The following is a 12,273-nucleotide window of genomic DNA, read 5'->3' as shown; positions in this document are numbered from 1 at the left end:
GGCATTTCTCCTGGGGCACCTGCAAGCAGTCTGCATCAGGATTATTGCTCTGTCAGGAAGGCCTTCATGTTGAAACCAGTCTTTTTGTAAACACAAGCAAAATTTTGCAGCTCTGAGACTTTTCTGATGTACCTGGACATCTCGCCCAGCATTTAGCGCTTTCTTACAATCTCTTTACACATAGTTTTACATAGTCTGGCTGCAGAGTGCTCTCTCAACTTTGGCATGCTTATTGTGGGTTCACACTGCTTTCCTTGATGTCCTTGGTCTGCAGTGATCAGAGTTTCGAGGTCAGGTTCTCTGTTTTGTCTCTCTTTCTAGCCAGAAGAAAGGGTTGTGCCCATATGGGCACACTGCACTGAAAGAGACTTAAAAGGAAAATGGTCTTAGGTGGTTGGATGCATCTTTGGTCTCAAAGAAAGCAGAGGAGGAAATTACAGCTACACTCCTGTCATAAGGTCAATCCTTTATCCCTAGAAGTAAACCTAGCTTAGAAAATTATAGTCTGTTGATGAGTCCAAGTATAGCTGATTTAAAGTTTTCAAAGCTCTTCATGAGACTTAGGAATTCTGGTATTCAGTTGAATAAAAGGTCTGCCTGTACTTTCTAGATTGTCTTAAAATTGTGCTGACTACTTGAAAGTGTTTAGCTTTCATCTTTAAGGTAAAAAAAAAAGAAAAAGATGAAGCAGGCAACTTGAGTACCAGTCCTTGCTGTTCACAGCATGCTTTTTTCTATTGCACATAAGTATTTGATTCTTGTTTAGCTTTAGAACTTTGGGGAAAACATGGCAATGATTTAGTACTGTAATTTTTAAATAGTAGGTTTCTGGTGTCTGACAGGCTTCCATCTCCTTTCTTGCACTAGTGTTGGGCATTCCCGCCTGCTACGTGCCTGGCAATGCTTCCTACCTAAACTATGCTCAAATGGTATTCTATAGGGGTTTTAGTGTCTTTAAACACTACTCAGCCATTCGCTTCTTCCTTTCAAATAAACACATGATAAAAATGTAAGTGGCTATGTTTCATTTCATTTTCAGTGCCTCTGAAACTTCAACCCTGTGATGTGATCAGAACTGCAATGGTACCTCGGAGTTCACACTTCTTATAAAACTGAGCCAGACCTGCCTGTTGTACTAAAGCACATGCTTAAGGTCATGTTTTTTTTTTTCCTGATATTGAAACCAAAGATGTCTTCACAACAGAAGAAAGCAGTTATCCTGCTGTTCAGTTTTAGATAAGAGCCTAGGCCACAAAGTTCAGATCAGTTCTCAATTTCCCTTTTTAAGAGTTCTGCAGCTCCATGAATCAGAAGGGTCAGTTGCTTCACAGGCAAGAAAAGCACCAAGTATGGAAGTTAGATCACCCAGACGACAGAAATTCAAGAGTTTGTACAGAGATCATTAAGAAAGGTGAACAAGTGGACTTTGGCGTTTATGGAGTGAGATCCATAATCATTAACTTGTTTGACTTATACATATAAAAAAAAGTTTTGGTTTCAGACAATACACTAGGAAGGTAGGAAGGTAAGGTCTTTTATATGAGTGGAAATTAAATAACTTAATCTCCAGCAGGACTAGTGAGAACAAGCAGGTCAAGACTTTTCTAGTTGAAAAGTTTTCCCAAGAAAATCCTTGTGGATCCGGACACCAGTTTTGATCTTGATGACTGCTCAGCTTCATCCTCAGTCCTCCAGTCTTATAAGGATTCACCAAAAGGTGGGGCATGGAATTTGTTTCTTTATTTGCTGAATGAAAACAAGCTCTGCACTCGGCCTGATTGATTGCCTTTGCCTGGATGACTACCACAGGACATCAGCAGTCGACCCCCCCGGGAATGCTCTAGTCATCTGTAGCCAGAAGAATTGCACAATGAGGAAATCTGGGGGAAAGCATTCATAGCATTTGGCAGGGAAAAGAAGGAGCAGTCCTGTGAGTGGGTGTTCATACAGCAGAGGAGAGAGTTGGAGAAAGAGGCTTTGTTCCCTTCTTAATGCTTCTTTTTCCCTGTCCTCTCTTCTGAGGCAAGAGAATGAGCAGGAGTGCAGTTACTGGCCCAACCCTTTTGATCCAGAGGAGCAAAAGAAGTGCTATGTGGGAAGGAAGGAGAAACCCAAGGATGGAGTTAGAACAAGAGAAATGAGAGGTAGGATGAAGGATACTGGGAGGGAGGGGATCAGTCAGCCCCCGGCTGTTGTGTGACTGATGTAGCATGGGAGAGTTCATGTGGCAATCTAGTGCAGATCAGGTCTCAATTCACAGGATTGTTCGCTTTATAAAAGTATACCCTGGAGAACACGGGATAAAATTGAAGGTCACCCACCTCTCTCTTCAGATTTGTTCTTTTTTACATGGAAGTGACTGTTCAGATTTTTGCTTGATAGTGTGTGAATAGACATAAATGCTTCTTTAGCACTAGGCATGATTTCAGACAACAGAGTAGCTAGAGAGAGCAAATTGCCAGCACAAAGGTCAGCAGCATTCAGTTCTCAATAGGCTATACTGGGAGACTAAAATTAGAAGCACTGATGGAAATTATAAGTTCCCTTCAGATCCCAACTGAACCACAAGCGATGTGATCCTTTACTTGGTTTATACTGTCGTGAAACACATCTGTTTGTTTATCTGTGCCGATAGCAGCAAAAGCATTTTACTGTTTCAGCTGAAAGCAGCAGGAATAGCATTCCAGTTACTCTCAAAACCACCTCAGCAAGTGGCAGCATTGCTGAAGGTTTAGTCACCTGCTTGTGCTTGTCAAAGGCTGGCAGGTAAACCAGATGAACTGGAAAGCCTGGTATTGCACAGCTAAAGGCTGTAGTTCAGGAGACAGGCGAATCAATCCTTCCTCACCCTCCCTTTCCTATGTGGCTTGTTCAGATGATATTTGCCTTTCCAAGGATTTCCCCTTACTTATCGATGTTTTGACATCATTCCTGTGAAAGCTGTTCCAGCTGTCTCACTGTTACCATCTCCAGCTTCATACCAGAACTGCCGCTGGCTGTAACTGCAGCTGAAACCAGAAGGAAATGAGTTGGCTCCGTGCTTGCTTCACAGACAGAGGTCCTTGCACTGAGACAGAAGCTATGAAAAGGCAAAGCTCTAATCAGGAACATGAAGTTATTGAATTACAAGAAGTTAATGGGGAAGAAAGCGAAGTTGATCACAAGAAGCCTCTAAATTCTTCAGCAGCTGCGATGAGCAAGGTAGGAATTTCAGTTGCTCATTTGATGCCTGTGGAGCTCTTGGGGAAATACCACACAGTAAGAGAAGTGACACTTTGCAGGAACATCTTGTAGGGATTGATTTGTTTGAGGGAGGGGGAAAGAGTGCTCACTTAAAAGTAAAGGCTGAAAGCATGTGAAGTATATTTATTTTACCTTATTTAATGAAGAGTTCTAATGCGGGAGTCAGATTTTGAGCACTGTTATTTTTTGGTGCTGTATGTTTGTGAACTTTAAGTTAACAAACAAAAGTTGTACTTGGTATTCTAAGTTTTGCTTTCTCTTTTCATGTGCTGCCAGTGGGATTAGGCTCAAAACTAGAAAGGAGAAATGTTGAAATGCATATTAAAATCAGTCTTTCTTTAAGAACAAATTAATCAGAAAATGGCACTGCCAAATCAAGAATAGGCAGCAAATTTTTTAAAGTGTGCTGGATTGTCCCTCTTTTTATCTTTGAGAAATTTGCAGTTGCTAACACCTAGGAATGTGTATGACTAAAGTGCCCCAAAGCCTCGGTTAAGACCAGCATGTAAATCCTGAGGTAGTCAGTACCTAGCATTTAGCTTAAAGCTATGGGATAGCATAAAGCTGGCAGAAGAGAAGTATTTACTCATGGGTGGCTGTGGTACAAAGATTTTCATTACTCACTCAAGAGCAGAGGGAGAATCTGTGGTAGAAAAAGGAATATTCCCGATTTTATGTGGGGGCAGATCTTCCAGGATGGCCAAGCCCACCTGGGAGCCCAGCAACATTAGTCATGCCATCTCTGCCTTCCTCCTCCGGGTCAAACAACAGTGCCTGCTTCCTTGTGTGAGCCCCACTCATTATCTCAGTGAGATGATCTATCCCATTAAACAGGCAAAAGCCCTATCTCCTATACTATACTGGGGGCCAGTTACTTCTCATCTGTGGAGAGTTGAATCAGCATGCTGCACGGTCAGACAAATTCTAGGGTGGTTCAAACAGGAACAGGAGAAAGGGTGGAGGAGAGATAGAGGGGAGCTAGATCAGCTGAGCTGCTTTTAGAAACTTTACCCTTGAGTTTCAGTTCAGCCTTCCCCTTCCCATAACTGTGAATTATCATCTAGGCTCTGTTTCTGCTGATTCTGACATTTGGCTTCTTACCCTACGGGGACTGCTGAAAAATTATTATGCTCTGCTTCCTGCTTGGCCAGCAAATTAATCACAGCTGCTGTCCCCATCGGGGAGAGATTTTCTCTGTCGCTCCTTCCTGGTGCTCTCATGACGTTATATGGGCAATGTCCAGAAGGTGTTGGCCCAACCGGTGATGAATAGTTGCAGAGCTGAATGTTTGCTCAAGATCAACCCAGTTTACTATGCTTGATTAGCCATTACACTTTCGTGATAGTCTGAAAACGTTGGACTATTTATAACTGTCTATAATTAATATTTATAACAGATACAACAAAGCAAATTTCATAATTGTACTCTAGACAGTAGTTACTGTTTCTTTGTTGTTGTTTGTTTATTTTTTTCAGGTACAAAATGATATGCTAGTGTCAGGTATTAAACTGAAGATTCATTCTTCTGATGCATTATATATATGTGTGTGTGTATATATATATATGTATATGAAATAACGCCCCTGGTTGATGTGATGTCATGTCACACAAGTGATGACATGAATGCATGGTGTGAGGGCAAATATGTTAACCTTGCTGCCCTTCATTCTCCACAAAGGAAGTTCTCCATGCAGGGATATCAGTAGAGGATACTTTCTTTTAGTTTGCCCCCTGCTCCTGGAGAAATGACTCACGTAAACTCTTTCTGTGGGTGTTTTTTCTCATTCCCTGTGCAACTGCTACTCCCCAGGAAGCTTTAAGCCAGCTGATGGATGTCAGTTAAACTCAGTGAAAAGTTCTCTATTATGCTAGGTTCTTGGAAAGTTCAAAAGGTAAAGGAAAGTAAAGTGGATTATTGCCTCCATCTAGCAGCTGGTTCCTGCCTACCTGCACGTGCATGTCCCAGACTACCCACAGAATGTGATTTTCCTTACCTGGAAGTACCAAAGTCAAAAAGGACATGGAGTTTACACCTGGGTTTACAGTAGGTGGGGAGGAGGATGAATTTAAAAAGCAATATGGTCTACTTCCTTATGCATTCTTGTACTTCATTCACGCTTCTGTCTGTGGAAGAAATTACTTGGAGTTGTTCACTTGTTTTATTATGTCACCTAAGTATTTTTTTTAAATAATAGTAATACTGGGCTAACTAACAACCTCAAATCTTAAATCATATTAAAAGTGAAATGAAAGGTGGGTATTTTTTCCCTCCTACGTCAACATGCATGCATACACATATTTTTTGAAGATTATTTCCTTGTCATCTAGAACAGGTGAGATTTGTAGTAAGCTTTGTTAAATTTACTCAATAGCCTTCCAGTATTCAGTCTTCTGAAGAAAAATGTAGTTAGCTGAAAAAGACTTAATTACTCCAGTGGTCTTCAATGCAACAATATCTAATAAATAGTGGCCCATTAGCTTTGGTTGCTGGCATCCAGGAGCTATACAGGCTGATATCATTAACATCACAGAGGTGAATGATTCTGGAAGTTGTTCCAGACACATTTCTGTCTGGGAGAGATGGCAGACTTTAATCAGATAGCTCGTGGTACATGCAAATCAAATTTATCAGGAAAAAAAAAAAAAAAAAAAAAACAAAGATAGCACCTTTGTAGCACCTCAGCTTTCTAGGCAATTCAAGAATTGTAGACAGTGCAAATGGGAAATGCTACATCTCTCGAATAATAGACTGCCTTTGGATGTCCTTTGCCTTCTGCCTGTTTACCTTCCCACTTGTGGCAGTACTTAAGGGTGAGAACCTTTGGAATAGAGCATTGCTTGTCAATGAGACATTCTGTCATTTATGTGTTGTTTTGTTGGTTTTTTTTTTTTTTTTTGTGTGTGTGTGTGTTTCTAAATGTGACAGTAGAGGTATTCTTAAATATTTTTCCCACCTTATTTTATTAATCAACATTCCCTTTCCTTTTGTATCTAGGAGAGAGATCAGTGGAAATCATGCAGAAAAGTCATTTTTTGGAAGTGTGAACTATGGATGGTTTTAACTACAATTTTTGTAGTATTGTTCCTGGTCATTCTTATCAGCCTAGTTCTATATTCTAGTAAGTATCTTACTCTTGGTTCATCTTCTAACAAGAATGTACAATATGTGCAATCTAACAAGAACACATATTGAACAGTAGCATCCTTTAAACTCTTTTTGTAAACTGCTGAGAAGACTGGGATGCTGACTGCAGAAGGTGGTGTGTTGAGTAGTGGATATGAAGGCTTTTATTTTTGTGGGCAACCAGTAACCTGTATCATGATCAGATGACAATTCTTGTAGCTGAATGAGAAAATGTTTCTAGAAAAGAATGACTGTGCAAATAAATTATGCTTGTAACACTGCAGCAAGTGCATTGGATCACTCACCTCTCCCTGCGTGGTGTTACTGTCTGCCAGGCTCCCAGAGCAGCAGACCCTCACTGAGAGGGTGGGTCACTGACCTCTGTGCGCTATTGCTTTTCTTCAGGTGACTCCCACTTTTCTGTTGCTCCCAGACAATCCTTACCTAGGAAGTCTGTGAAAAAGCCATCCTGGAGAAAGTCAAAAGGTTATTTTGTTTTGCTTTCCCAATGCTTCTGCTAACTGGAACTTTTCCTACTCTTTCCATTTTCTTTTGAATATTAGATGTTTACACAGATGAGGATGACTATTGGGATGCTGATGCACTACTACAGAGTGGAAATTATCACAATTTTTCTGGAAAGTTCAAACTGATGTGTAGTCTTCCACACCTTTTTATTGATGACATTACTAAGAAGGTACATATTGACACTGTTCTTGGCGGAGTTGATTCATCTTGTTACATAGATTCAGTGTTTTCCTTTAAAGAAGTTTCTGTTGCTCTGTGTAGCAACTCAGTCTTTGCAAGTCCACGTAATTCACTAAATTCTGAGATGTATTTTTTGTAGTACAATTTTAAGTCCTGATCCAAGCAAAGAAATAGATGATTTTAAGCACATGGGCAGTTGCATTGATCCAGGGAAGGATCAACAACAGTTTAATTAAAAAAACAAAAAACTCTACATTTGAGTAATAACTGGGACATAACCTTCGCCTTTATCACTGAGCCATTGAACAATTTAGTTTAGGAGGGATCTGTGGAGGACTTCTAGCCCAATGCCAATTAAAAGGCTTTTGCTTTGTGTTCCCCTGTAAGTACACGATGTCAGTCCTGGTTTATAGCTGCCATTTCCATTGAAAAATCATTGCTTCTTGTTACAGATGAAGTAAGCTCAGCAGGCATGGCAGTACTGATTTAGACTTACTGTGTAAAGGAAGTCTCAGTAGAGACATCTTTTCCTCTACCAAGTAAGAATAGAATGGCTTTTTGCCACTAATAAAAACCCAAGCCAAACAACATAAATTGCACAGGGCAACCTGAGCACATACTTTTAGTTCACCCTGAATGCCTTCCAGTGTGTTAAGGTAATATAGTAATCGCTCAAACACACAGATTAACTTGTCTGTCAAGCTTAAAGGGAATGCGTATTTTTTTCCTGTGCTGATAAGTGACTTTCAGCACCCGTGTTTATGCCCCTTAAAACACCTTTTTAAGAATGATTCATTGTCCTTTCTTTTATGGGGAAGACAGAGAGTGAATGGAAGAAATATATCTTTCTTTCTTTTTTTTCCTCTTTTTTCTCTCCAAGTTAACGGATGTCTACAGTTCATCTCCTGCTCTAGGACGCTACTTTAGGTCAGCTCAAGTGGTTCATTTCAGGTAAGCAATTTCTATCACCAAAATTGTCAGAAATTTGCAAATTTTTGATAAGGCATACATGTGCCTGAGTAAATACGCACAATGAAAAATATGCACTGTGAAAAATAAAATGCTTAGGGGAGAGTAAAAAATATAGGTAGTGAAAACTGGTTGAAGGATTCTCTGATGTAAAGGACAAGTGCTGGTAATATACAATGACAATAGCATTTTGTTGCTGTTTAGTATCTCCTCTGTTATCTTTGGTCCCAAGTTATGGCCTTAATATGCTTATTCAATAAAATGTTTTAAGAAGAAAATGAGCTACTGGGACTACCTGAGAACAATGTGGGTTAAATAACCTTAAATAAATACAATAGGGCCTATGGAAAGGCCCTATTAAATAAATACAATAGGGCTCCTAAAAGCTAAAGGCAACAAGAGCATCGGTGAGAGCCAAAACAATAATATTACATTCCTGCTTTGTTTGGACCATTTTCCCCTCACATTTTATTTTGGGCAATGGGAGCAAATCTCAAGGCAGCAGCGTGTTAGACAGGCTGGTGGAGCAGGAGCAAGAGGCAGAGCAGCCAGCATAATGGAGGTTAGGCTAGTCCCTGCAATGGCTGGGTACACACAAAGGAGAAACTCAGCCACCAAAGGCTGATGGACCCTGGGGAGTAGTGTGGGGGGAAGGAGGAGAAAAGCATCCAGACCTGTCTTGCAGAGGCAGAAGAAAGCTTCAAGCTGGAATAGAGGGGAGATCTTACTGTCAGCAGAAACCGGCACTGAAGGAGGGCTAAGGAGTTCACTGTGTTTGAGACACAAATATTTTAAGCTACAGGAATACCACAGTCCTGAAACAGGGGTGAGATTGAGAATCAGCAGGAAAAGTGGGCTGGAAAGATCAGCTATAGTGTGGTCCTGTCATGGAGACATAGCAGAGTGAAAATCTGAAAGGGTTTATGAAGCATTTCTGAAAAAGCAATGTTTCAAGTGGATTAAGACAACATGAGAAAAACATGGGAAGTAGATAAGCAAAAGCCTAAGATCCTAGAGAGAAAGGGTGGAGGAAAACCCTTCTGGAGCTGGGGCAAGAGACAGACCTGAGGGCACTCTGGGGAAGGAACACCATCAGCCTTGGGCACACTGGCTGCGCTCAAGGAGTGAGTTGCAACTCCTTAGTTTTTCAGGTATAAATCATGATTTAGAACAAGTACAAATCTGTTGCATTGTGTATGTACTGACTAGCTGATCTGTGTCTCTCTGTCTTTTTCCCCATCCAACTTATTTTTTGATGCCTTGAATTCTGTTTGTATAAAATGTATCTGTCTCATTGTACATTGTGGGTTTCATAGATCACAAATATTGAAATCTCCAGAGATGGACTCCGGTTCAGTGGTTTGGTTAATCCACTCCACAGCTTGGCTTAGGAGCACAGCTGGGTTGTGCCAGGTACTGCTATCAGGAGAGCAAATCTTTCTGCACATTCTCAGCTAAGCTATGTGCAAGATGTTGCAGCACCTCTACCCTTATGTACTTGTTAGGCATGAGTGCTGAAAACCTCACCCTCACATGCCTAATTGCCCTTTGTGCATTTGAAAACATGTCTCTGGTAATGTGCCTACTTTTTGTTAATGTCAAGAGTTGATTTGAGAAGAGAGAGGAAAAATGAAACTAGAATTATTGATGGCAGCCTCTTCCTCTCCCTTCTTCTCCTTAGAACAAATTAAAAAATAAATAATCCATGCCAACTTTGTGAAAAGTCAGTCTTAAAAAAAAAGGAAAGATTCAGTGGTGACTTTGTTTTTCAGCAATGAAAGCTCCACTGTATTTTACCAGCTAGAGTTCTCTGTACTGCCATCAGCAGAGGGGTTTATGGAAAATTTAATGGATCCAGATTTTATAAGAAACATTCTACGTCAGAATATTTATGATGAAGAAGATACTTTTTATCCTGGGACATCTGAATGTAACACGTTAAAGCTTGACCCAGATTCTCTCACATCAACATGTAAGTGGTATAAGTTACAGGAACTGTTTCTTTAGGAAAAGGAGGGAGGAAAAAAGGAAAATCTTTCTGGGAAGATGTTGAGATTTATTAGTTCATGTTTTGCACAACTCTATTAAAAAAAAAAAAGTTAAATATTTAGATTTCAAGAAAGTCTGGTTACACTTAATTTATAACCTGGAATTCTTTATTTGATACTGTGATGAGTGATTGAGTAGTGATGATAATGCTGAGCTACAGGGTCCAACCAGACTTTCCAGATCTCCAGATTTAATGCATACAGTTAAAAAGAAAATCTCCTCATGTATGTGTACCATAACAGGGAGCAAAATAACTAAAATTATTTTTCCTCACCAATTTAAATCCAAGTGAAAAGGCTGTGTAATTAGGAAGTGAGTTTCTGATGTTTTCACGGTCAAGGATGAAAAAGCCTCCTAATTTGTATCTTTTCGGATTTTTTTGAGAAAATTTGTTATGCACCAAGATACCTTTTAAATGAACCAAATGTTCACACTTGAATCCTATCCTATCATATCCTATGATCCTAGGCTAACACTTCACAGTACAATGTATATAAGTAAGATTTGTGCTTAATTTGTGTTTTAATTCCTTGGTACCCTTAACAAGGGACAAGAGATTAACGAGTCAAAAGTTCTAAATCTCAGTATTGTTTTGTTCCTTATATATTGGCAGCATTCATAGAAAAATACAAAAAGGTGGGGAAAAAGTATTCAGAAACATTAAGATTTCATGTTATTGTTAATAATGTACTGTTTTTACTTTCAGAGAAATAATGGACTCCTCATGTTTCTCACCTCCTAGAAGAGATGGGCTTCTACTGTCTGTTAGTAATCCCAGGTTAGGGAGCTATTTGTTAGGTTGAAACACTTCTAAAGATGGTTTTCTTCAAATGAAAATGTGGTGTATTGCTAACAGTATTGTACTCCTAGAACATTGCTACCTCCTTCTTCATTTCTGTCCTGATTTATGAGTTACCCATGTCAGTCTTGTGAAAATCATATATCTTGCTTGATAAAGTGCTCTACTGACTTGGAAAACTCTAATTTGTCTTATGATGAAATCTAGATTCCCTGCTCGAGCTTTAAAAACAGTCCTACGTGTCTCCTCTCTTTTGCTCTTGGCTTATGCAAAATTATCTGTACAGCTTCATCCTTAATTTTCATGTTCACCCATGCTCATGTCTTATACTTTTTTTTCCCCACCAACTTCATCTGCCATATCCACCCCAACGTTCTTTTCTCTCAAAACAACCTTATAAGTTAAATATCCTTTCTGTTTTCTTTAATTATATGCAAAACCTTTACACTTCCTTCTGAAGTAAGACGGATCTCTCATCATCCCCTTGTTCATCCTGTACTTCTTCCTAGAGAAGTTGTCATCAGCACTGTTTTTCCTCTTCTGTAATGTGAAATAAAAATGAAGAAGGAAGAAACATTGTGAAGAAATGTGACTTGTTCACTAATGCATCTGAATGCTGCAGGAATCTTTCAAGGGTCAAATTAGCTGTGTACTTTATTAATTAGCTACTGGTGCTTGTGAAAAGACACATACATGTATTAGACCCACATCTCTAAATTCAAAGGAAAATGGGTCTACACCCTTCTGCCCTTCCCTGGCAGTGGGGGGAAAAAAAGAAAAGCAGAATTCTTGCCTTAATAAGGCAGCAAACAATTGTTGACAATAAATCATGTGGGACAGACTGATGCCAAGAAAAAGGTGCTGAAGCAGATCATGTAGGCCACTGTAGCATGAATGTTATAGCCAGTAACTGGTTATAAGATCAAAACTAAAAATTAAGCATTAATTTTTTGAGGAATATGAAAGCTTCACTACCATGTTAGTGAAGTGTAACTTCTTCTCACTTAGAAATGTTTGTAGCCTGTATAAATGTTCATAATGTTGTATAGGAAAAAATATTTTTAGAAACTTTTTGTACTGTGAGAACTATGATGAATTGTTTGTTGTTTTTTTTTTTTTCCTAATGTTTATTTAAAGAATCTGATGACTATATTGTACATTAAATTATTTATTTTTATTCTTAGAGTGATTGTTTTCATTCTTCAGCAGCTCCTGTCTTTCAGCAGTTTGACTTGAAAAATAACAATGGGAATTCTAAATGCTGAGAGTAGTATGAATTGCCTGTCTGGCAAAGACATACACTCAAAACCACGTTTGTTTTTGCCTGAATTTTAAAAGAGCTTTTGAAACAGTCTAAACCAAATTACAGTATCACATGGCTG

The 12,273-nt window shown here is 39.3% G+C and overlaps 1 protein-coding gene across 4 annotated transcripts; it reads left to right on the top strand.

The window, feature by feature from the left end:
- The first annotated feature begins 1,551 nt into the window (after positions 1-1,551).
- On the top strand, positions 1,552-12,067 carry LOC309885850 (TPA-induced transmembrane protein). Of its 4 annotated transcripts, XM_082776195.1 has the most exons (8): positions 1,552-1,717; positions 2,023-2,144; positions 2,974-3,201; positions 6,238-6,361; positions 6,930-7,063; positions 7,955-8,025; positions 9,816-10,015; positions 10,799-12,067. In XM_082776195.1, coding segments are annotated over exons 3-8 (708 nt in total). In that variant the 5' UTR covers positions 1,552-1,717; positions 2,023-2,144; positions 2,974-3,024; the 3' UTR covers positions 10,801-12,067. The 4 variants fall into 4 exon arrangements, with proteins under 4 accessions (XP_082632321.1, XP_082632322.1, XP_082632320.1 ...); XM_082776196.1 differs by lacking the exon at positions 2,023-2,144; XM_082776194.1 differs by lacking the exon at positions 1,552-1,717 and having other exon boundaries at positions 1,981-2,144.
- Positions 12,068-12,273: the final 206 nt, after the last annotated feature.

This window comes from Aythya marila (assembly GCF_965140915.1).
Source record: "Aythya marila genome assembly, chromosome: 1".
In the NCBI taxonomy this organism is placed as follows: Eukaryota; Metazoa; Chordata; class Aves; order Anseriformes; family Anatidae; genus Aythya; species Aythya marila.
The sequence above is the reverse complement of the archived record's forward strand: the minus strand, read 5'-3'. Positions and strand labels throughout refer to the sequence as shown.

Bases quoted from the DNA above. Each gene is read 5' to 3' on its own strand.
- LOC309885850 (XM_082776196.1), top strand. From the start codon at position 3,025: ATGAGTTGGCTCCGTGCTTGCTTCACAGACAGAGGTCCTTGCACTGAG. The intron at 3,202-6,237 runs GTAGGAATTTCA...TTTTGTATCTAG, and splicing joins CAGCAGCTGCGATGAGCAAG to GAGAGAGATCAGTGGAAATC. The intron at 6,362-6,929 runs GTAAGTATCTTA...TTTGAATATTAG, and splicing joins CAGCCTAGTTCTATATTCTA to ATGTTTACACAGATGAGGAT.